General features: G+C 37.8%; 1 protein-coding gene across 3 annotated transcripts in view; it reads right to left on the reverse strand.

Annotated features, from left to right (window-relative positions):
* Positions 1-2,491: 2,491 nt before the first annotated feature.
* The window catches only part of LOC128468057 (EH domain-binding protein 1-like protein 1), a 50,050-nt gene continuing 29,186 nt past the window's right edge, over positions 2,492-23,355 (reverse strand). Inside the window, exons 5-20 of one of the 3 annotated variants that reach the window (XM_053449829.1) lie at positions 22,009-22,187; positions 18,267-18,397; positions 17,227-17,262; positions 17,052-17,111; positions 16,754-16,949; positions 12,901-16,075; positions 9,460-9,608; positions 8,972-9,020; positions 7,821-8,795; positions 7,627-7,690; positions 7,408-7,490; positions 6,544-6,664; positions 6,035-6,134; positions 4,186-4,259; positions 3,749-3,863; positions 2,492-2,866 (exon numbers count right to left, since the gene is read on the reverse strand). In XM_053449829.1, the coding sequence (XP_053305804.1) occupies positions 2,779-2,866; positions 3,749-3,863; positions 4,186-4,259; positions 6,035-6,134; positions 6,544-6,664; positions 7,408-7,490; positions 7,627-7,690; positions 7,821-8,795; positions 8,972-9,020; positions 9,460-9,608; positions 12,901-16,075; positions 16,754-16,949; positions 17,052-17,111; positions 17,227-17,262; positions 18,267-18,397; positions 22,009-22,187 (5,595 nt within the window). In that variant the 3' untranslated portion in view covers positions 2,492-2,778. Of the gene's footprint in view, positions 2,867-3,748; positions 3,864-4,185; positions 4,260-6,034; positions 6,135-6,543; positions 6,665-7,407; positions 7,491-7,626; positions 7,691-7,820; positions 8,796-8,971; positions 9,021-9,459; positions 9,609-12,900; positions 16,076-16,753; positions 16,950-17,051; positions 17,112-17,226; positions 17,263-18,266; positions 18,398-22,008; positions 22,188-23,355 lie in introns of those variants that run through there. The other 2 variants (XM_053449830.1, XM_053449831.1) reach the window with 2 other exon arrangements.

Below are 23,355 nucleotides of genomic sequence, written 5' to 3' on the forward strand. Positions count from 1 at the left end.
ATGAGTTGGATGATTTTTTTTTTAGCAAAGAATATAGAATAGATAGGGATGTAATTTTGTAAAGACATGATTAGCTATATCTTATTGATCCTGTGAGAAATCAGATTAGCAGTTGAAGCACAATTGTAAATCACTTCAATATGTGTTTTTATTTTTTTTTGCACACTTTGGATCAACAGCAAGGTTGAACTTGATGGAAGAGTGACATTTTTTTCAACCTTCATTATTATGTCACTATATTTTAATCCTAGATCCTTAACTGGCTTTCCTTTCTAGAATGGTTCCACTATAATGGTATTATTATTTATTGTTTTATATAGCGCCATCATATTCCATAGTGCTGTACAATGGCTTTATAACGGCAGGTGTGTGTTAGGGTTCCAAAATTGGACTCTTACAAAATTATAAGCAGTTTTGTGAAAAAGAATATTTTTTTTTATCGTGTTCATAACAATATCCAAATGACCTGGACTAAACTAGTAAATGTGTGTTGTTGTTTGGTTAATTTTATTCATTGACATCTCAATACAGCCAAGAGGCTTATAAAATGAGACATTTTTTGCAGCGACAATCTCATGTTTTCAGGATATGCTACGTTATTTATTAGAGCCACGTAATTACCCAGACGCAGCTGCTGCAACTTACAAATGAAATATATTTACCTTAAACATTACTCCACAAATTATTTAATTGAGTTTTTATTGTTTTTTTTTTTTTTACTTTAACACAGCAAGAAAAGTAGCAATCCCACAGGTTTTATAGCTTTTCATTCACCTTCGTACCATGGCAATAAAAGTCACTCCACGTTGATACACAGCATTGTGTGTATGTATCTCTCATCAAGATGAGTGCATGCAACTGAATATGCTGCTTTCTTCCAGAATATAGCCAAACTATTGTCTATGGACTGAAGCTTTTGCAGGCATGTGGACACGGAGTCCGTGTTTATAAAGCATGTTGACAAAGCACCAGCCAAAAAGACAATCTTCTTGAGGAATGCAAACAATGTTCTTAAGACATATTTGCCATTCAAACAATGAGCTTGTTAAAATGATTTGGTTCCTAATCAAAGTGCAAATTACTGTATGGTATCACATATCCTTTAGCAGTTAGCTTTTAAATACAAAATCTGCTGTATTTAATAACATCTTTCCATGCTAGTGAGGGAACTGTCATTGAGAAAGAGTGAGCAAGAATATCAAATTTTATATCATTCAAATATTTATACTTCTTGCAAGCACAGCAACTCCTTGACTATTGATCATGATCTCTTCTAAGCACACTGTGCAAGGACAGCGCAGTATACCATAACACAATATCTGCCCAAGGACCAAATGCATACATATACCATAAAGAGAGTTGCATTCTGTTTCAGGCATTGATTATCATTATCTAAAGCCCATACATTTATACTTGTATAGTAGTAGCAGTAGATGTGCATGAAATAAATTAGAAATTGTTAATTTGGGAATTCATGTCTCAAAAATATGCTCTGTAAATAAAAAAATGCAGTCTTGCTTCTATAAAGTTTTTAAAGGATTTAAGAAAACTATCCTGCCATAATAAATCAGAATTTGGTAGTATACATAAGATTACTGTACATTCCTGATGGAATTCATATCATTAAGGCAACAAATATGTTTTTTTGCAAAATCCACACATTCATTATATATATACACTATATGGACGAAAGTGTTGGGACACTTGACCACTACACCTGCAGGGGCTTTTATGACATTGCATTTTAAATACATAGACATTAATATGTAGATGCCCCCCTCTTTGCAGCTATAATCTAGATCTTAAAGTGTTTCTGTGGGATTTTCTTGCTCATTCATCCATTAGAGCATTTGTGAGGTCAGGCACTGATGTTGGACGGGAATGCCTGGCTTGCAAACTCCGTTCTAGTTCATCCCAAAGTGGAGTGGAGGTCAGGATTCTGTGTGGGCCAGTAAGGTTCTTTCATACCAAACTCATCCAACCATCTATATAAATACATGGTTGGATGAGTTTGGTATGTCCATAAGGACATTGCTTTGTGAACTGGTGCGCAGTCATGCTGGAATAGAAAAGGGGCTTCCCCACTCTGTTCCCGCAAAGTTGGAAGCATAGCATTGTCCAAAATGTCTTGGTATACTGAAAGGGACATACCATGAACTGGAACGGAGATTGCGGGCCAGGACTTCTCGTCCAACATCAGTGCCTGACCTCACAAATACTCTTCCCAAAAGAATGGAAGCTGTTACAGCTGCAAAGGGGGGACCAACTACATGTACATTAATGTACAATTATTTAGCAATGTTTTAAAAATCCCTTTGGGGGCAATGGCAAGTTGTCCATATAGTGTGTGTGTGTGTGTATATATATATATATATATATATATATATATATACTGTATATATAACAAGAAGCCACCTATACAACCATGAAAAACACACAATTAATAATAATCTACGTTGTTAGCAGCATGTGAAATAACAGGAAGCAAATATGGTTAAGTTACGTTTATGAAGTCTCTCTGCTTCTGCATTGGGTACCCTTCTTACTAAGTGCCCCCCTTTGAAGTTGAATGCTATTGAGGAGGCAAAAAAACCATGTTGATACACACTGTCCCTCAAAACACTTTTACTTATTTCATAAAGTCTACCATATACCATAAGTCTCTTATGGATTTTATTGTAGGCACAGGTCGTGTTTGGTTTTGAATGACATTTAATGATATGTTTTTGGAGCCAGGCTTTTCTGTTCTACTCCCTTAAACATTGGCTGTTATACCCCTCAGCTAATTTGGCACTTCTCCTTTTTGCTCAGCTTCCTTCTTCTTTGCTCTAGGCTTCTCTCTATGTATTCATCCTCCTCCACAGCTCTGAAACAAGGAGATAGGGCAAATTATTATTCTACAATCATGATTAATCAATTATTAGTTTTATTTCTATTGTGATACTACTAAGATATCAGCACCGAAGGAAATGAAGAAGTCGTGTTAAATTATATTTAGAACGTGCAGTAGATTATGTAGCATTATTACAAAAAAACATGAACAAACGTAATAAGCACTGGTGCAAAAGGAGAAGAGGGGACATTTTATACGGTGGTTAAGGAGGGATGGGACAGAATGTAAGTCACTGTTTGAGAGAAGATATCAGTAGTCTGAAAATATCAAATGTGGTAGAAACAGATAGTTTCAAGTAAAAAGCACGCTTAAAGCATAAAATGTAGGGGTTCAGGAGTGTATCACAGTTGCAGTGTGGATGTACCAAGCACAACACAGAGAGTTAAAGCCTGAAATGAAGGGCTGAAATTCTAGCCATTATTGTAATTATGTAGTTATATTAAACCACTGAAAATGCTAACTTTTTCCCACAAATATTGTTTTTATTTCAATTTCATGATCTTGTTGGGTTCAAAACCAAAATGAAAACCCCATCTATGTCTTTGGTTGCACACTTTAAATACTAGTCATAGCTTTTCTTGCAATGTCCAAAATATTCTTTTTCTAGAGGATTAATAAACTAAAGTATAGAATAGACATATGATCATATGTAAATTGCAGAACAATGGGGTTCAGATGTAAATTGTATCACTAATGTTGTCGATTCTTGTTATACACAAGGTAAATAGCAAATATTAACTCCATACCAAAATACACCAATAGAAGATACTAGCAGCTGATTTGCCTGTCTAATATTTCATTGATAATATAATGTAAGCTAAGAATTTATGAAAAAAAATGTTTAGGGGTACACACCTTCTCTCCTTGATATGCAGGTCCCTCACAAGACCATCACGTTGGTCCACAAGAGACACCAACTCATCTAGTAGAAGCTTTTCTTGTCTCTTTTGTGCTTCACTCTTCATGCAGTCTTGAAAAGAGTGAAAATCATATACATCAGTGTTTGTGATGGTGGCCACTTTAGCTACTGGTCTTCTCCACCTTTGTGCTCAATGAGATTCCATTTTGAACACAATTTCTCCACCACCGGTTCAGTTAATAACAAGAATACCCCCGGTGCAGATCATTATGAAATAATTATGACCATGCCCTTTATGTTTACCACTACATGCATTCAACCACCTAACGCAACCATTACTCATGTTATGTCCACCTCCCTGCTTCTGGATGTGATAGGAGGATTTGAGCTACTAACCTCAATTAGCAGTTATTTTCTTTCTCAGAACACTTACCATCAATGCACAGAAGTGCTCTTAGGTCTCTGCTCAAGAGTTCAAATCGCCTTTCAAGGTCCTGTTCCTCTGCACTTTAAGAAAGAAAATATAGAAAGCTATGATGTGATAAGAACAAATTAAAGCACTTAATTAATATGATGTTTTGTATTTTTAATCCTAAAGACACTCCACGCAACAACTACTCCTTTGGTTCTATAAATCAATCTTTGTATTTTAACTATTGCTGTGCAAATTAACCCTGACTGATATGTGAAAACTTTGCGAAAACTATGTTAAGTAGCGAGTTATGTTTTTTAGGTTAGCCTTACCCAGGAAAGCGTGTAAGCAACCTCCAAGTGCTTACTTCTGTGGACCCCTACTCTATGCTTTGTATATATAATGTTAAAAAATGATATAAATGCTTCAGTATGGGGTAAATGGAATATCATCCTTTTAAATAGGAAGTGCGATTTTACTTAAATAATTGGCTGTGTTACTTTATACTATTTACCTTCGGTAATCTGAGCTCTCGATTGATACTCCGGGATTGATGCCCCTCCCTCGGGATCACCCCTAAATAGTGACTCTTTGTCGGATGGGCATTGCTGGCTTTAGAAATGTATGGTGGCGACGGGCTGTCTGGTGGTTAATGGGATTATACCTTTAATCCTACATGTTTGCTGTATATATATATATATATATATATATATATATATATGTGTGTGTGTGTGTGTGCTGTCCTCAATAAAAAGAGCTCTGTTTTACCCCTACACTAAGTCTCGGCTAGTGCTTATATGAAGGGTTTAATCCCTTGAGCAATTAAATTTGGAAAATCTCTAGGTCACCCTCACAAGCACCATACTAATCTACTCAAACAGACAATAGCCAATACACAACTGAGATAAAGAGATTTGGGAAGTAATAATTAAAATAGGCTAGACAGTGAGTCATTCTTAACCACTTAAGGGAATGTATGGTTCCTTTTTTAACCCTCCGTGACCGTGTTTAGCTGTAATTTACTTCTCTCTCATTTAGTGTACCCACATACCGTATATATTAATATAGATATACTTTTTTTTCTTCTTCAGAACAAGAGGGGCTTTCTTTAGATACCATTTTTTTATTTTTTGCTTTTTTTGCAAGTTATAGGGCAATACATACAAGTAGTATTTTTCTATTTCAAAACCAGATTTTATAATCTGGTAATCCTGTCCCCATGTCCTGTTTGAAAGATCTTTGAAGCCAGACAATTCAATTTACCCCCCATCAAACCATAAAAGCCCAAATCTGGGAGGTGCATATTTATTTCATTTTGACATCTGGTCAGTTGCACTCTTTGAACCCAGCTAATTCAATTCACGCCATCGAACCATATATTTTATTAAACAAGACACCTCATGGGTAATTTAAATGCTAGTATTTTAACTCTTTTCATGCTTGGATTTTTGGAAAGATACGGTACTAATTGTTTTGTTAGGTCTGGATGGTTCCCCTGATGTGACATCACTGGATAATTATTTTCCATTTTACCACATTTTTACCCTCTTGGAAACTTGTTTATTTTGTAATGGGTGCCACCATCTTGAGAGATTTGGCGTTTGTGACCAGATAGCGGAGCAGTCACAGTGCGTCCTATGTTGGGTTTTTGGTGTTACTGAATGGCTCACTATAGTTGATCAACATTGAGGCATTACAGCAACACTGTTTAAGCAAAGAAGATGACAGGTGCTGGACAGGTGCTGGTATGATGCTGCATCACTAGCATGTTAATGTACATTCCAAATCTTGTACATGTATGGGCAGCATAATAATTAATCATTCTTTAGCAATGAAATATTATTAACCCATGTTCAGCTCCACTACTTACAGTAACTGTAGCTCATCCTGCCGACGGATCAAGGCATTTTTCCTGTTCACCAGTGAGAACCACTCTTGGATCAGGACTTCTTCTGCTATCTTATCTGTACCTACAACAAGTGCAACACAATTACTTACAATATTTGTGGTTTTTCCATGTACTTATCGGGACCTCAGGTGCACATATTGCTGTTGAGCATAATTCAGTGCAGTGTTATAAGATAGGAAATTCATTGGCTTTTTCATATTTAATAAAACCAACTACTGCAGATAGCAGATATTTTATTATTACAGTACATTTTAACTATTTCATTAAAAGCTAATTTTCATATTTACATTCTGATTATAAGAGAAACCTCATTTTTTGCAGTTAATATCAATTCAAATTAGTAGGGCTACCCCCTTAGTTTCTCTACTAGGGACCAAAACAACCGTACCATGTGCCTGGAATTTGAGTTTGTGTTTTTATCAGCTCTCCCAAAATTTTTACTATATGCAGTGGGGTTCAAAGCTCATTACCCTTTTCCATGAACTGTCGGAGTTCTTTTTCCACTATAGCAGCCCGTGCATCAATCACTTTCTGCTCGTTCTCCAGAGCAGCAAGTTCGGAGGCAACATACTGGCTGGTGTCTTTAAGACTCTGTGTGAGAAAATTAAGATTTTAAATTCCTTATTGAATATAACAGTGGCATGATAGGAAAGATTGCCAGCACTTCATGTCTTATTGGGTCATTTTAAGCTCACCTTCTCAAGTCCACCCTTAAGAGCTTGGGATATTTTGGACAGTAGTAGGGCACTGTTCTATTTTACCTTAACCCATAATGGCCTAAATCCCATGACAGATGATAGATGTATAAAAATAACTCATGCCAACGCTTGAATTGGACCATGCCCCGGATACACACTGACACACACGCACATGTATGTGACTATATACATGCTCAGCTTCATGGGACTTACAGCTAGAGGGATGCATATAAACACATAAATTGACAGCAGATAAGAACCACTTGGCCCATCTAGTTTTATTTTTCCTTCTGTAGACCTGTTGGCTACCTCTGAGCTATATAAGATAGCTTTAGTTACAAACATGTATACTATATAAAAGCGAAAAAAGTTTTGTTTGACCCAGTGTTTTGTTTTACAAACAATTTAAAATAGGTGTTTTAATATTTAATAGGTAATTTATAGATCAGAAAAACAAAGATCATACTAAGCATACGGATGTATAGTGGAAGTAGAGTGAAACCAAGGCATATACCGACAAAGGTAAATATATAGGTAGATCCATACTAGACAACATATACATGGAAACACACAAAAGAAAAGAATGAAACAAATGGACAACATATAGAAACACAGTAAGGTGCTCTTAGAAGATACCAGGGTTTCTTCATCTTTTACTGGAGTCTCCGTGTGAGGACCTTCAGCTGAAGAAGAAAGTATGGGAATGGAAACAGATGGCTCTGTAAGAAATAAAACAAAACATTAATGTGTGATGTTAACTGAGGTTAACCCTTAAATTAAGTAAAAAGAGAGTTGTAGTAAGAGGAAGGTATGTGCAGTTGGGGGGGCAGAAAGTGACATTCTATTTATTCTAACCATTTACAATTTGAGAGGACGGCCTGGAACCCATATCAGTACTTTTCTGTGTGTTCTCTGTGTCCTGTGGATGTGAAAAACAATGTCAGGATTTATTGCAGAAATATCAAAGCTGTGTACAATAAAAACAAATAAAGCAGAAAATGCCGGGAACATGGATAGGTACATGGAGGGAATTACCGAAGGAAACTAACCTCATCTTGAGAAATAGATTGAGTCCGAATAATAGATCGTCTTTTCTTTACAAGGTCTGCATCACGAAGATGACCTAGACCACCTCCTTTTCGAGGTGGAGGAACTGGCATTGATGCAGATGAAGCAGCATTTTCTCCTTCCTCGGAGTGACCCTCTGACCCCCCGCCATTTACACTTAGTCTTTTCTTAATACGAGGGGGTGGGATGACAACCCCATGGGAAGAGGAATTCGGCAAGTCATTTTTATGGGAAATTGATGTAATAGGCTGTATTGTGCCATTAGTTCCAGATTCTTCTTTGGCTTCCATGGAAATGGTAGGGTCCTCTTCGATATTGTTTGGAACATTTTTCGGCACCATTTCTGCTACACTGCTCTGTACTTCTTGCTTTCCAGGAGAATGTTGTGACTTTTCTTCAGTGTGACACAATGGAATCCTGGTTTTCTCAGGGGAATATCTTGATGTATCCTTTGTTACTGTCATCTGTGGATTTTCTGCCTGAATGGAGGAATTTTGAACCTTGTTGTGTTCTTCAGATGAATACAGTGATATTTTCTTTTCTTCTTGGGAAGACCTCAATAAATTATTTTCCCCTTGCTTAATATTCATTACCTTATCGTCCTTAAGTGGGGAAGTGTGTATTTCATATTCATTTTGAGATGGCTTGGACTTATATTGTTCAAGACAAACAGTATCCTGACTGATGGAGCTTTGAATGGCCAGTGTTTTGGTGGTTTTAATGGATTGTTCCTCATGTGCATGGGTAGACATTTCTTGCTTTTGTAAAACAGAGCCAATTATCTGAACATTATTGCTTTCAGGTTCAGAGGTTGCACGTGGCTCAGAACTAATAAAATGTGATCTGATCTGACAGAGATATGTTAGAATTATGAGCTTGTCAGGAACAGGGCAAAGAAGCATGTCGGTGGGGGAAAGAAGAGGAGGTATACCAAGAGCGGCAAAACTATCATATGCCTGCAGAAAAGAGAGAGATGTAGTATAAACTGCAGAAATCACAGTTAATTCAACATATTTGTCCAGTGTCAATAGGTTTTTAACTTCCCCGAATTTAAGTAATTCCAATAAAATTCTTCTACTTTCTACTAATAATAAGGTACTACAATACTTGATGGCCAAGATGAAATACTTACTTTCTTGTTGTTTTCTTTTATGTTTAACGGGTCCAAAGCTTCATAGTCACTATACATAAATAGAAGAGAAAAACAAAAATTAAAGAAACTGTCTTTCTCCAAACCTAAATTGGGAAACCTATTTTTTTCAAATCCAACCCTGTTTTTTACGTCTTTCCATCCTGTATACTACCTCAATTATTTATTCATACTCTTATCACATAATTAACCACTGTCAATCAGTGCTCTATGAGATCTGCTACAAGCATGGTTATTATGCCATCTCCAATTCAACGCCTCCCTTCCACTCACCTCTCTTTTATTACCCACTCTGTAATTCTCCAATTTATCCCGATTGCATCCTAACATCTTGCATAAATCCCATTATCTGCCCTTACTTGCTTTCACCCTATATGATTATCTTTCATTCCACTTTTCAAGTTCTATATGTTCATCTATACCCATCTCAACATCTTTGCATGTCCATCCTCTCTGAAAATATTACTTACATGCTGTCAGGATGAAAGTGATGAAGTATTGCACAAAATGCTAATCCATTTCTCCAGGAGGTGGTGAAATTATTAACACGTACACCACGGTATCCTGAAGTCACCTCTTGACACCATCGCAGAAGTGAGTCAGTGCTATTGAATGCTACCTGATGGATAAAAATGATTGTATGTATGTTATATAGAGTTTATGCATAGAATAAAGCAATTCATATGCACTACATGGGCAAGTATTGGGACATCTGAGTGTCCAAAATCATATGGAAAGCCTTCCCAGAAGAGTAGAAGCTGTTTCAGCTACAAAGAGAGGACCAACTACATATTAATGTCTAAGTATTGAGAATGCAATGTCATCAAAGTCACTGTTGGTGTGACAGTCAGGTGTCCCAATAGTTTTGTCCATATATAGTGTATGTATTGTATGTATTTGTATCTTCATTTGCATTTATCTTATTAATGCATAGCAAATACATTATATAGAACATTAGTGCCAAGATGCGAATACAGTAGAATAATATGATAAGGTAAGACCACATATAAGCAAAGCTTAAAAGTTAAACATTTGAACAGCGGAACTAGTAACACAAATGCAATTCCAAGGCCAGCCTTAAGATGTCTCTAATGCTGCATGCATGTAATATGTTTGAGGGAACCCTCTAAATTTCTTGCACACGGTAGGTAATGATAATCTGTAGTTTCTTTTTGTGGCAGATTTCGGGAAGGAACAATTTCATGTTACTGTTTGATTTAGCACGGTCTGTTTCCTTGGGGGGGGGGGTTACTTTGACATCGTTCTAGAAATGCTTTAGTAGAAACACTGACGCTAAAGCATGGAAAGTTAAGAAGAAAGGTTGATTATGAACAAAAATATTTTTCATGAAGCATGACAGATGAATTTCATTCATGATGAACAATGTCATCTAACACAATAAATAATATCAATCTGAAGTATCGTTTGTACTGCAAGATAGGCTTGTATAATGTGTGACAAAAGGTGTGGTAAAGTGATAGATGGCAGGTATATTAGACCAGCCTTGGTCAATAGTAGCCTGCTTTAAAATATGTCCCAGGGAAATATGTTGTTTGTTTACAAACTGCACTACTGGCAGTTTGCAAAACATGGTAAGGGTCCCTGGGGCGGAGCATCTGGAAGAGCAGGGTGGGCCAGTGCTCCAACAGCACTAATTGCTGTTTTGATCCAGTCCAGAGCCTGCATTCTGGACAGGAGCTCCACAGGTGTGGGCTAAGTAACAGCTCACCTGTGGGTAATTAATTAGCAGGCAGAAGGTTAAAGGGTTTGAGCCTGATTCAGAGGTGGAAGCCACTGTTATGCCAGCTAGGAGAGCTGATAAACTGAGGGGTGGTTTCTCTTTGCAAAGCCATATTGATGGTAACTTGGGACCTGTTTTGTTCTAAGCAAAGACTGTTATTCTGCGTACAACCGCTGCTGTTTGTTCCTTTAAAATAAACATTGAAGCTGAGCTGGATGTGTCCTGGACTTCATTTACCCTAGAAGACTGTGGTTACAGCCAAGATCCTTGACAAAAATCCCAAGGAAAAGGGAGGCCTGTCACAAATGTTTTCTTAAATCTCTATTTTTATTAATGAATGTATTTATAGAATGACCCCATGCATACAAGCACAGCAGGAGGGAGGCAGACATATTCTGCAAACCTCTGAGACGTTTCAGGGAAGAATTGTGTTGGTGGGACTGACTGAAAGAAGGCAGACAAATTGTGCGAGAACTTAGAGTAATTTTGTAATTGCCTGTATCAAGGAATAATAATTATTTCAGAGATATTTCCACCAATAGAAGTGAATACCAGATTTGTGACTGGTTAGTGGGGAAGCAAAACATATATGGAGATATCCTACCCAGCACATAGAAATTAAGATTAAATAGTTCTAGTAAAGTGGAAGTTACACTCTATGGCTGCTTTGTGAAGGAAAGTTTTCTGCAGGTGCAGCAGGAACAAAATCACTAGGTTTAAGCACCAGGAGACTGACAAAACAGTCATGTCAAAGCAGTCATTTGTAGATATCTGAGTAAGTGTGAGACGTCAAGATCCAAATAAAAAGCAGACAGCACCTAAGCGATTTCTACAATCAGGACAGAAAAGCACATGCTCAATTAGTAATGCCTGAACACTGCAATGTTATACATAACATTGTATAAAATTAAACAATAGGGGTGATTTTTAAAGGCTCCATGTCTGCATAAAATTATGTTTGTGTCATAAAGATTTGTATAAAGAGAATTAAAATCCCTTGATACTGCATCTGTAATACTGACATTTAGAATGTGGTAGTTGATTTTGTCAGTTTTCTTTTTTTGGCACTTAACAACAAAAGGTAATACATGAGTTGCATCACTTTTCTTTTTTTTCTAATCTTTTTGGCATCTTTAGTCACCATCGGGGCAATACAGCCGGTAAGGCCCCCTGTGTACATACACATATATGCCCTCCCATGTCCACTCCCCTGTACCAATACCTCTGTGTCCCCACCAGGGATGTATAGGCACAGGGGCATGATGATAGGGAAGAGGCAGAGATGTATGGGCACTGGGGGGAGAGGCAGGGGTGTATGGATGGGGGGGGTAGAAGAACTCCTTCCATCATTATCATCATAACCCAGCCAGACAGTGTGGATATGGGTGGAGGGCAGAGGGGTAAGGACGCTAGGGTAGATGGTGTCAGAGAATTATGTAGAGGAGAGGCAGGGGCACTATGTGGAGAGGTAAAATGGAAATGGTCATTGGGAAAGATAAGTGGTCTCAGAGAACATGAGGAGTGGGTGTGATGCTGGTAGGAGTCCCAGGCACAATCATCTATAGTGGGTCCCAATATTCCCGATAGCTGCCCTAATTTACACCATGGTGCAACCTGCTGCACCTTTATAAAATCACCCCATTATTGTTTTCATAGATGATGGAAGACACATGAACTAAACAGAAGCAATGGTCTTCCACGTTCTAGTTGGAAAGATTAAAGTGTGGGAGATACTTTGCGGAGCTACGAAAGCAAAATGCAACTCAGCAGTTTTCAGCCAAGAGAAAGGAGGGCAAAGTGGCAGCAGGATGCAAGTTACACCAGTGCAGCTTTATACAGAAGGTAGAAGTGGTTGATGTTGTTGTTGAGTTCTAGTCATATCAATAAAGACAGCAAACACTTCTTGCAGGCATGGAAACACCAACACTCTGCTGTTAGGCTCTGGTAACACTCTGGGAGGGCATAGTAACAATGTTCTACTAGGTAAGAGGTTAATAGATGGGAGATACTGTCTCCCACCAGCCACATGCTTAGTCATATACTCAAGTGCATAATCAACACATTTCTGTAGAACATTGCCCCATTTATCCAACATATGAGGAGCATCATTCTGTTAAGGTGTTCCCCCTCAGAGTGTCTCTTATGATGCTACTTCAGGGCTTTCACATACCTCCCCCTCCTGCCCTGTGCACACGCTCAGTCTCTTCTTTTCTGCGCTCCTCTGTGATCCAGTAGTTGCAGGAGAGGATATAGCAAATCTGTATTCTGATAACTTCTTGTCTGCCTCATTCTCAATTCCTGTCAATCTAACACTGTGTGGGGTGCTGTAGAAATAAGGGGCAGACTCTTGGCTGTTACAGTTTGGTAGAGCTTCTTCCTGCTCCCCTATTATCTCTGGCACACTTTCATTAACTTTATCATCAACAATTATGTGTGTTCCCTCGACAACATTGTCATCTTGCTTGTTCATATTCTCACACACACTGTTTTTCACAGTCAGATGTGTCTGTGCCTTGAGAGCATTATCGTCTTTTACTGCTCTTCTCTCAACTCTATTATCTTGATGTACCCTTTCCTCCTTTTCTATTTCTATTGATGATTCAGGCCCTGTCACCTGTACAATATCTGCAGTTTCTGTCGTTTTCACTAATTCCTGCTCTGTAGGTTTTTTTTTAGATTCAATGCCCTGCTCACATTTGTCTTCTGTGTTATCCTTTCCAGCCATCACTTTCTGAATACCCCAAGCTAAAGAAGGTCTAATTTCAGATGTACTCGCTACAGTCTTAGTATTCCAAGCTGCTTCTGGTATTCCCACTTCCTCCAGAATTGTAATTTTGCCCAAAGATGTATTCTCTTGCTCTTGATTTTCTTCAGTTTTGTTCTCCACCATGGTTGCTTCTTGCATGCTCATGTCTGCAAAGGATTGATTTTCAGATACAATCTCTGTGTCCTGAACACTCTTAGCTGTTTCTTCAATTCTGAAAGGCGTCTCTTTCTGTCTATATGGTTCAATGGAAACCATTTCTTCCATACTCTTTATTTCCTGCACACCCATCTCTTGGCTGCTCTTTGAAACCTTGTGAGCTGTGAGTTCCTCTATGATCTGGTCATGATCCAGCCCTATCTTTGCATCCCTTTCTGCTGTGGCACTATCTGTATTTTCTGTTTTACTTTCTTTGAAAAATGGTGTTTCCACCATTTTATTTTCCTCTGCTATAGTCTCTTCCTTACCAATGTTTTCCAGTACATTATCATCAATGACAAGATCAGGGCACTGCACTGTCTCAGTTACATGTCCCATCACTTGTTCATTGCTTGAAATTTCTAGTGGCCCTATGTCCTCTTTTTCATCCATCTTGCTTACATTTACTTCTCTTCTCTCAACTCTATTATCTTGATGTACCCTTTCCTCCTTTTCATCACATTTGACTATGGACTCATTTGCTTTTATATACTGTGACTTTTCTGCCTCCATCCCTGTTGCCTTTACTTTCAGCATAGCATAGTCAGTTGAATTATTCACCTTGTCATTCTTTACTCTAACTTCTATTGATGATTCAAGCCCTGTCACATGTAGAATCTCTGCTATTTCTGTAGTTTTCACTAATTCCTGCTCTTTAGGGTTTTTTTTAGATTCAGTGCCCTGCTCACATTTGTCTTCTGTGTTATCCTTTCCAGCCATCATTTTCTGTATACCCCAAGCTAAAGAAGGTCTAATTTCAGATGTACTCTCTACAGACTTAGTATTCCGAGCTGCTTCTGATATTCCCACTTCCTCCAGAATTGTCATTTTGTCCAAAAATGCATTCTCTTGCTCTTGATTTTCTTCAGTTTTGTTCTCCACCATGGTTGCTTCTTGCATGCTCATGTCTGCAGAGGATTGATTTTCAGATACACTCTCTGTGTCCTGAACACTCTTAGCTGTTTCTTCAATTCTGAAAGATGTCTCTTTCTCTCTACGTGGTTCAATGGTAACCATTTCTTCCATACTCTTTATTTCCTGCGCATCCATTTTTGGAGATGCAGGTTTGGCTGCACTCTCTGTCTCTTGTCTGCTCTCTAAAACCTTGTGAGCTGTGAGTTCCTCTATGGTCTGGTCATGATCCAGCCCTATCTTTGCATCCCTTTCTGCTGCAGCACTATCTGTATTTTCTGTTTTCCTTTCTTTGAGAAATGGTGTTTCCACCATTTTATCAATGACAAGATCAGGGCACTGCACTGTCTCAGTTACATGTCCCATCACTTGTTCATTGCTTGAAATTTCTAATGGCCCTATGTCCTCTTTTCCATCCATCTTCCTTACATTACAAAATTCCAACATATCTCCCACCTTAAGAACATTCTCGACTGCAGCCTTATGCTCATTTGCTGTATCATTATTATTTGGGGTTCCTTTCTCCTGAATTGTCTCATCTCTTTTGGTTTCCCCTTCATTTATCATTTGTTCGGTTAATTTTAGCATTTTCTCTCTTTCATTCTCTATAAATGATGCCTGTGTCTTACATGTTTTTTCTCTCTCCTCATGTTCGTCCACTTTTTCGTGTACACCTAAATTTGTCTTCTCTGATAATGTTTCAAAGATGTGGCTTTCCCCACCTCCACTCTCTGTTACTTCCTCAGTCATACTGTTTATGTTTTCTTGTGCAACAGTTTTCTGGTCTTGTACAAATCCTATGTGAGCACTCCCATACAAAGTCTCTATTTCTTGTTCATTAGCAGACTTTGATGCTACCCCTTGCAATTCTGCAATCTCTAAAATGCCCTTTGAATCATTGTTTTGTGTAGCTATCTCTTTGGCAATATTTGTGTCTGGCTCACTTTTAGCAGATATGGGCATTATGTGTGTGCAGTCTAATGCTATTGGTGCTGTCTCTTGAGCTATGTCTGGTTTTACCATTCTCTCAGTATTTTTTACTATTTCTGATGCCTGATGAGTCATCTCTTGAAATTCTACAGCTTCACAGAGATTCGTTTCTCGAACTCCTTCTGTTTTTAGTATTTGCTTTCTTCTTACTTTAATCTCTGGAACCTGAACAGTTTCAGGAGGTTTTTCCCCTTTGATATTTGCATCATGTACTCTATCTCTGATTTTCTCCTTAGCCTTCTCATTAACTTGTCCATCGTCTTTTTCTTGTTTCACAACCTCTTTCATTGGATCTTTGTTCACACTCAATGTAACCTCAGGAATCTGAGCTATATCTGACAAACATTTCACTTCTACTACACCCTTCCCATTCTCTTTCCGCATATGCTGATTTGCTTCCCCAGGTTGCTTTGTGGGGGTCACTTTGAGATGTGGCATATTGCAAGAATTGACCTCCTGGGTCTTCCATACCTCGTTAGATCTGGCAAAAACACACAAAATAAAAGGAAAGTTATTATATATTTAGATTACAGTGTGTACTCTATATAAATATATTCTAAAATAGCAGTGTAACTGTCTATTGTTACTAATAAAGACTTAAAGGGAAGAGGGTACACTAAGTATATTATTGAAAATAAGAATACCGTAAATTTACTAGATTGCAGAATCTTTTATGAAATTATAGGATGATCTTCTTCAAAAAGTAAATGCATCATGGCAACTGATGAAAAAAACACCCCCATGTCAATGAAGCAGATATAAAATACAACGGGAGATGTGTAGGTAGGAATGAAATCAAGATACAAACATTTTGTAATATGATTTGGATATATAGATCCAATCACCGTCTTAAACTGTACCTATACAGTATTTAACTTATATCTGAAAACATGTATTCCTATAATTAAGTCTGAATTGTAGTACCATGAGTACACTGCTGATGGTGCCACGTGGCATCTGACAAGAATTATCAGATATTTTGTAAAATGAGGTCTGCAAAAATGTGTACCAGCTTAATATGCCAATAATAACCAAGCTTTATCCTAAAGTAATATTACTTACGTTTTATTATGGAGTAAACAATTTGAACTATTGCACAGTACCAGTAAGTAAAGGGCTGGTCTTACCAAGCTGAAAAATCACATTTTGAATTATTCACCTGTCATCGTAGTTTGGGTTCTGTCCACCTCCTGTTGGTGCTTCTAAAGGTCTGCTTGACAGATCTGTCCTACTGTTTTTATTAGAGGTCTTTTGTTCCAGATAGGGCTTTATGTCTTGTCCTCTTCCTGGGTTTGAACGTGAATATCCTGTTACAGTATTACCCTGAAGAGTAGCAGAAGCCTTCCTTTGGGTATCTTGCAAAAATTGAATATTTTTAAGTGAATATAATTGAATCTATAAACTTGAAAATTATTAAGTGGCACCAGAAGACAACTAACGGAAGCAGAGTAACTAACCTTTTGTGCTGGGAACCTCATCCTCTTCCTCAGCTAGAGTTTTCAATTCCCTCAAGGGATCTGAAAGAGAATTGTTGTTGGGGATAAATGGCATTCAGTAAAATGGAAATCTGATGTTGTAGTAATAAGCATCATAGAGGAAGATGGCAAAGGAAAGTAAAGGAAAAGGAGTTACCTGAAAAATAATCAGTGCAAATGCTTGTGTGATAGCCTAGAGAAGAGAAAGTATAGATAGAAGGTGTACAACATTTCGAAAACTATGATTACAAAAGCAAGCCATTCTAGTCATTCGCTAAAAAAAATACTCTCAACATGCATTCAATCTGCTGCAGGTGAGTCAGGTTCATGGGAGTTGAAAATGCAAGCAACTTAAGGATTTGTTAACCTGTGAATTGCTTGTAGCAAATATGAGTTGGATCTTGACTACATTTAGGGCTATGGGAATTATTCAAGTCAATAGGGGATGCAACTGCCATGTGAAGAAGGGATCAGTTTTGTTTTGTTTTACCAGAACAGCAGCCAGCAGTATGCTGACACCATTTTGTCTTTATAACATTGCTTACCATGGTAGCAAGCAAGTATATTAGAGTTTTTATTTAACATTTTATTGTTAGAAATGCTGCTGATTTGTCTTAAACAGTAAATGCAAAGCTTCCCCTTTTTGACGTGAAACTTCCACATAGTGTTAAAAGCATGATACATCCTCTGCGAACAGGTAAGGTGGCTGCTGACTGCTCTAGAGCCAATCTGCAACCTCCATTACACTGCAGAAAGGAAATGTCCACGATTGCCCCCACAAGTGCCACAAGTGGTAAATGGTTGGCATGCTAGCCATTTTTATCAACCATGTACGACATATGAAGCTGGAATTTTAAGGATTATTTTTTTTTATTAAGCTGGCTGTCACAAGGCAGGGATGTCACGAGGCAGGAGAGGGTGAGGCATTTATGCCCCTCAAAGGGTCTTTTAGTTATCTTAACTTTGAGCAGATGCTTATTTAGGGACTATAATACCCCAGAGATGATACATTTTGCTTGTTTTAGGTGAGGAAATTCAAGTTGAAATCGCATGCCCTTAACGGTCTCTTAAAAAATATAAAGTAGAAGACACATGCATGAACTTTAGTGAGTTGTTTTTCGAGATTTAACATGCAAGGGCACGCAACTTCAGCGGAGCTGGGACAGCAGAGATCTATATATATATATATATATTCACCTCGAGGCCCTATAGAATTACGACTTGATCGACGTTTGTCCTCTTCTTCCTCTTCATTGAAGTCTTCTAAGTCAGCGATATCTGAAGGCTTCAGACTCAGGAGACTGGCTACACTTTGCATGTCATCATCACTATAGAGTAACCATAATAAGAATTATACATTATAGCTAGGTTATATATTAAATCATAGCTTCCAGCTCTACCTTCACAGATTCTATTTTTTCATTTCTATATATTAAAACATATACATGAGCAAACAGATTCACACAGAGATTAATTTTCTACATTTACATTCAGACATACACTTAACCATCACTCTAAATAGCAGACATAGTCGTGTTAGCCCACTCATCACAAAGAGATTTACTGACACATGGTACAAATATTGCAACCTATTGATGTCACCATGTCTATCTAAGCTACATATTGCACAGCTAACTACACTCATTGCAATTATGTGAGTGGGTTGCTGCTCCAGAACCACATGCATGACATGAACCTGTCCTGCACAGGATAAAAACCTATAACTGGTCATGATCATTTATATTACTTACTTAGTGATTCTACATAATCAGAAATATCCAGAGATAAAGATACCAACTGCTTTACAAAATACTGTAGAATCAAGATCTATGCCAGTCCTCAATGGTTAGTAGTCAAGAACATTTCCAGAGTACATTGAGGGATAGAGACCAATCATATGTTATTCTGCAGTTCCTCTGGTGTTACAAATACATCATGAAGATCCACAAAAACGTTTGCCCCTTGACACAGGGACTTATTGGATTAATAAAATCAAAAACAATGGCTACCTGATTGGGTGCAGACCCAGTTACTTACTAAAAAAAGTAAATCACCACATACCACAAGAATCTTGTCTATCTTGTTCTATGGATTTGTTAATAAAATAAACTGGGGACCTAAAAGTATAATGGAGATCTATTCTGATATGATTTTGTAGTTTAATCTTTTAGTGGGACTTTATATATTTTTTGTTGGTGTTTGATCTAATGTAGTTTTATATTAGCTTTGATTTATGAAGGGACTTTTATAATAACAGAACGATGCCGTCCTGGTGCCGTACATAACTTCACCAAGTCGACATCACCATGTTGCATCAAGAAGTGGGAGTGAGTTCTTTCAAATATATTATTGTTATAGAGTTGTTTATTTTATAGTATTTAATAAATGGGTTAAAAGTCTCTTTTCACTTAATGGTGGAAGCATTGTAGCCCTGAAATACCTGCATCTTTAGTGGCATGCATTAAACTGTCTTTCCGAGTATACTTGAAAGAATTGCTTGGTGCCAATTATTTTTTTATTTCCCAGTGTGATGGTAGTTCAGCAGCACAGTTACACACTGCACCAAGCAAGAGGTTCATCTGAATAAGTGAGTCCTTACTCATTCATGTAGTCATTTGACAATCCTATTTTTTTGTAAATGTGCTTGGAAAAAGACCCATCTTTCTAAACATCTTGCCATCCCTAAGCATCCCTGGTCAGGTATACCTGTTAACGTCATTATTGACTTACCTCCTGCTCATAATTCACCAATCTAATTGTTATAGTTGCCTGAGATGGCAAGGAGCATATAAGCATTTGTCCCAGCATCTGAATGTGCTTGAAATAAGACCTATTGTGTTGTAGGATTCCCTTAGCCTTCAGTGTCATCCTGTTAAAACCTTGGATCCATAGACTCTTTCATAGTCACTAGCCTCTTCCCCCTCAACCTATACTCATTAACCCCTTAATGACAAGACTGTTTCTTACTTGTAGTACACTTTGTATGAACGAGTATGCGTGATTGAGGGAATAAATGAGTATCTGTGAATGAGTGAATGAATGAGTATCTGTGAATGAGTATATGAATGAGTGAATGCGTATCAGTTAAGTATATGAACGAGTAAATTAGTGTTTGTGAATCAGTAAAGTAATGACTATGTGCATGGATGTGTAAGTGAGGGGGCATGTCACAGGGAGGCTATTTGAGGCTAGGATGGCAAGTCCTATGCTTCCAATCTGGGTGTTGAGCAGGTCCTGTTTCGAATCTGGGTCCCATGGCTGACAAGATACTAAAGGGAGGCAACATGCATGGGTATGGGGCATTGACTTCTACATATTGCTGACAAGCTCAGATAAAAATGCTGCCCTGCAGTATGGGGGATGTATAGACACATGGAAGGGAACCAACTAGTCAGATACACATATCCCATACTGCAGGGCAGTATTTTATCTGGGCCGGCGGCATCAATACACAAGGGGGCAGCTGGGGGAGTTTAGATTCTGTCTATTTTAATCCTCAGCACCAGGCCCCTGATACTCTCAATCTGCCCAAAATATTCTAAGAAGTATTTTTTTTTTTTATCTCATGGACAAAATGTGAGAAATAACGTATATATCATACAATCACTTCATAAACACATACCAAATACACTGCATATATACAGTTTAAAGAAAATATGTTTATAAAATAGTTTTTTACCATTTGCCAATTAAAAAAATGTCCCCGGATTTCATTTTAAAAACCTAGTCACCCTATTTAAACTCTTTCTATGCGACAATTTTTGTGAAGATATAGCACAAATTTTATGACTCACCCATACAAAAAGTACCTATATTCAACCTGCAGAGGGAGCTCGAGAGTGCTGGATAGACCCTCTGTGTGTTAGCAATGCCACTTACTGATGGTGCTTGTGGTTGCTCTTCGGAGCAATCACAAGGAGATCGGGGTAGGGGGGTTGTGTTGCTGAATGCCTCAGTATAAAGGCATGTAAGCAACATTGATTACGCTTAAAAAACGATTCCTCATGGCTTTCTAAGTTCCGTTTTAGCCGGCCCACATTTTTGTTGATCGGTTCGGTGGCAGCCATTTTTTGGGAGGGAGGGATTTTCTCCCATCACCCACGGCTAACTTCACTTGTGAGACTTCCGTGGATGCTGTAAAGCCGCCGATCACAGCGATGGAGGTGTTTGAAAGCAGCCCGTACATTGCATTGTGAGTCCATACTTGTCAAAAAGGAGTTAATGAAGAAGAACATTGAAGAAAAGAGTTGTTGAAAATACTTGACGCTTGAGTCCAAAGGTAGAGAATCTATTCCATTGAAAGGTTTATGGACCCATTCTTAAGAACCTGATACACTATATGGACAAAAGTTTTGAAACAACTGACCATTACACCAACAGGGACTGTTATGACATAGACATAAATATGTAGTTTGTCCCCTTCAGCATACCAAGACATTTTGGACAATTTTATGCTTCCAGCTTCATAGCCATGACCTCAACCTCATCAAACATCTTTGAGATGAACTAGAACTGAAATTGCGAGCCAGGCATTCTCGAACAACATCAGTGGCTGACCTCACAAATGCTCTAATGAATGAATGGGCAAAGATTTCAGCTGTTATAGCTGCAGAGGGGGGACCAACCACTATAATGTCTATGTATTTAGAATGCAATGTCATAAAAGTCTGTGTTGGTGTAATGGTCAGGTTTCCCAATACTTTTGTCCATATTGTATATATCCAATATATATGCCATATATTACAACAGAAGCTGATTGACAAGTCTAGGTAAACACTTTTCTAATAAAACATGAGGCACTACATCAACTATTACCATTGTATCAATTATGATTAACTTTAAATATGTACCTCAATATTAAATATTAATTAAGGCCCACAATAGTAATTGTTATACCATAGGAAAGAGCAAGCATAACGATTTTCCGCCTGAAACTTACGTAGCTTTGCCTTCACGCAACAGGGTGCAAGCAATCGTAACAGTCAATATGGCAGACACAACCTTGACAGATCGTGGTGACAGTGTGAGCTTCACTTCCCGTGGGGCAGAAGATATTGCTGCAAACTTTCGCAGGTCAATAGGGCCAACTGCCAGAAGTTTTTTGTGTCCACGTGATTCCTGCAGCAATGAAAAGCAGAAATAAGAGACAGAAAAAAGTTTTTGTACACAGAAAGAAAAAAATGTTTTTGGATGCTTATGTGTGACACTATACTGTTCTCCAGACCCTCTTCAGCTAATGATGGGTAGGGGCAGAGGACAGAGACAAAGGCAATGCTCCTTAACATTGCTGTTGTCTATGAAAGGTTTCCATTTATGTGATTGGTTAAAAAAATTATTGCGTGAACAAAAGTACTCCGAGAGGGTGGTCTCATCCAGCATGAGCCATGCAGCCGACAGATCACGGAGGAGAACGTGCTGGAGGTGATCAACCCCTTAGGAAACGCTATTACGTCCTCTGTCCTTAATGGTAGGGCATTGTAGTACGTCCTGCTATGCAAAGAGGTTAAGGAAGGCAACAAAAACTGCCCCAGTTATTCAGTGCAAAGTTGGACAAATCTAATAGATTTATGAAAGAAACAATATGTCTGTCTTTTATTTAATAAAACTTTTTTTTAATGATTGTACTGATAATATCAGTAGTATCTATACTACAGAATTAAGGAAAGGGTTAAGATTCGCTCCAACTTATAGATTCAATTTGTTTTCAGCTTTTATTGATATTAATAAATTAACACGTAATATCACCTTAAAACGTTATTATGCTCTTAAACCACAAATCAAACCCACAAATTAAACTAATGAATACATTAGAACAGATCTAACAAAGATATCTATTTTTTTACACAACAAATTTTAAATCGGGACCCATTCAAATGCTTGAAGCAGTGGTTTTAAAAGATCTGTAAGACTGGAAATATGACAGACAGAACCTTTCAAAAATAATTAAAAATAACACAAAAGGATGAGCAAATTGATATAACACCAGCGCAGGAGGAGACATAGTAATACAATCCAGAGATAATTATATTAGAGAGGCTTATCGACAATTAAAAGACAATAATACTTATCAAATATTAAAGGAAGACCCAACAAACGAATATAAGAAGATCCTTAATAACTTCCTAGATAGGGGTACAAACATAGGGATTCTAGCAGCACACAAATGAACAAAATACATATATTCTGTAATCTATCAGAATATATTGATAACATTTTGCAAATAATTGTTCAAAACACTTGCTCATATTTAAAAGATACGATGAATCTATTTCAGATTTTGGGAGAA

This window comes from Spea bombifrons, chromosome 10 (genome assembly GCF_027358695.1).
Source record: "Spea bombifrons isolate aSpeBom1 chromosome 10, aSpeBom1.2.pri, whole genome shotgun sequence".
In the NCBI taxonomy this organism is placed as follows: Eukaryota; Metazoa; Chordata; class Amphibia; order Anura; family Pelobatidae; genus Spea; species Spea bombifrons.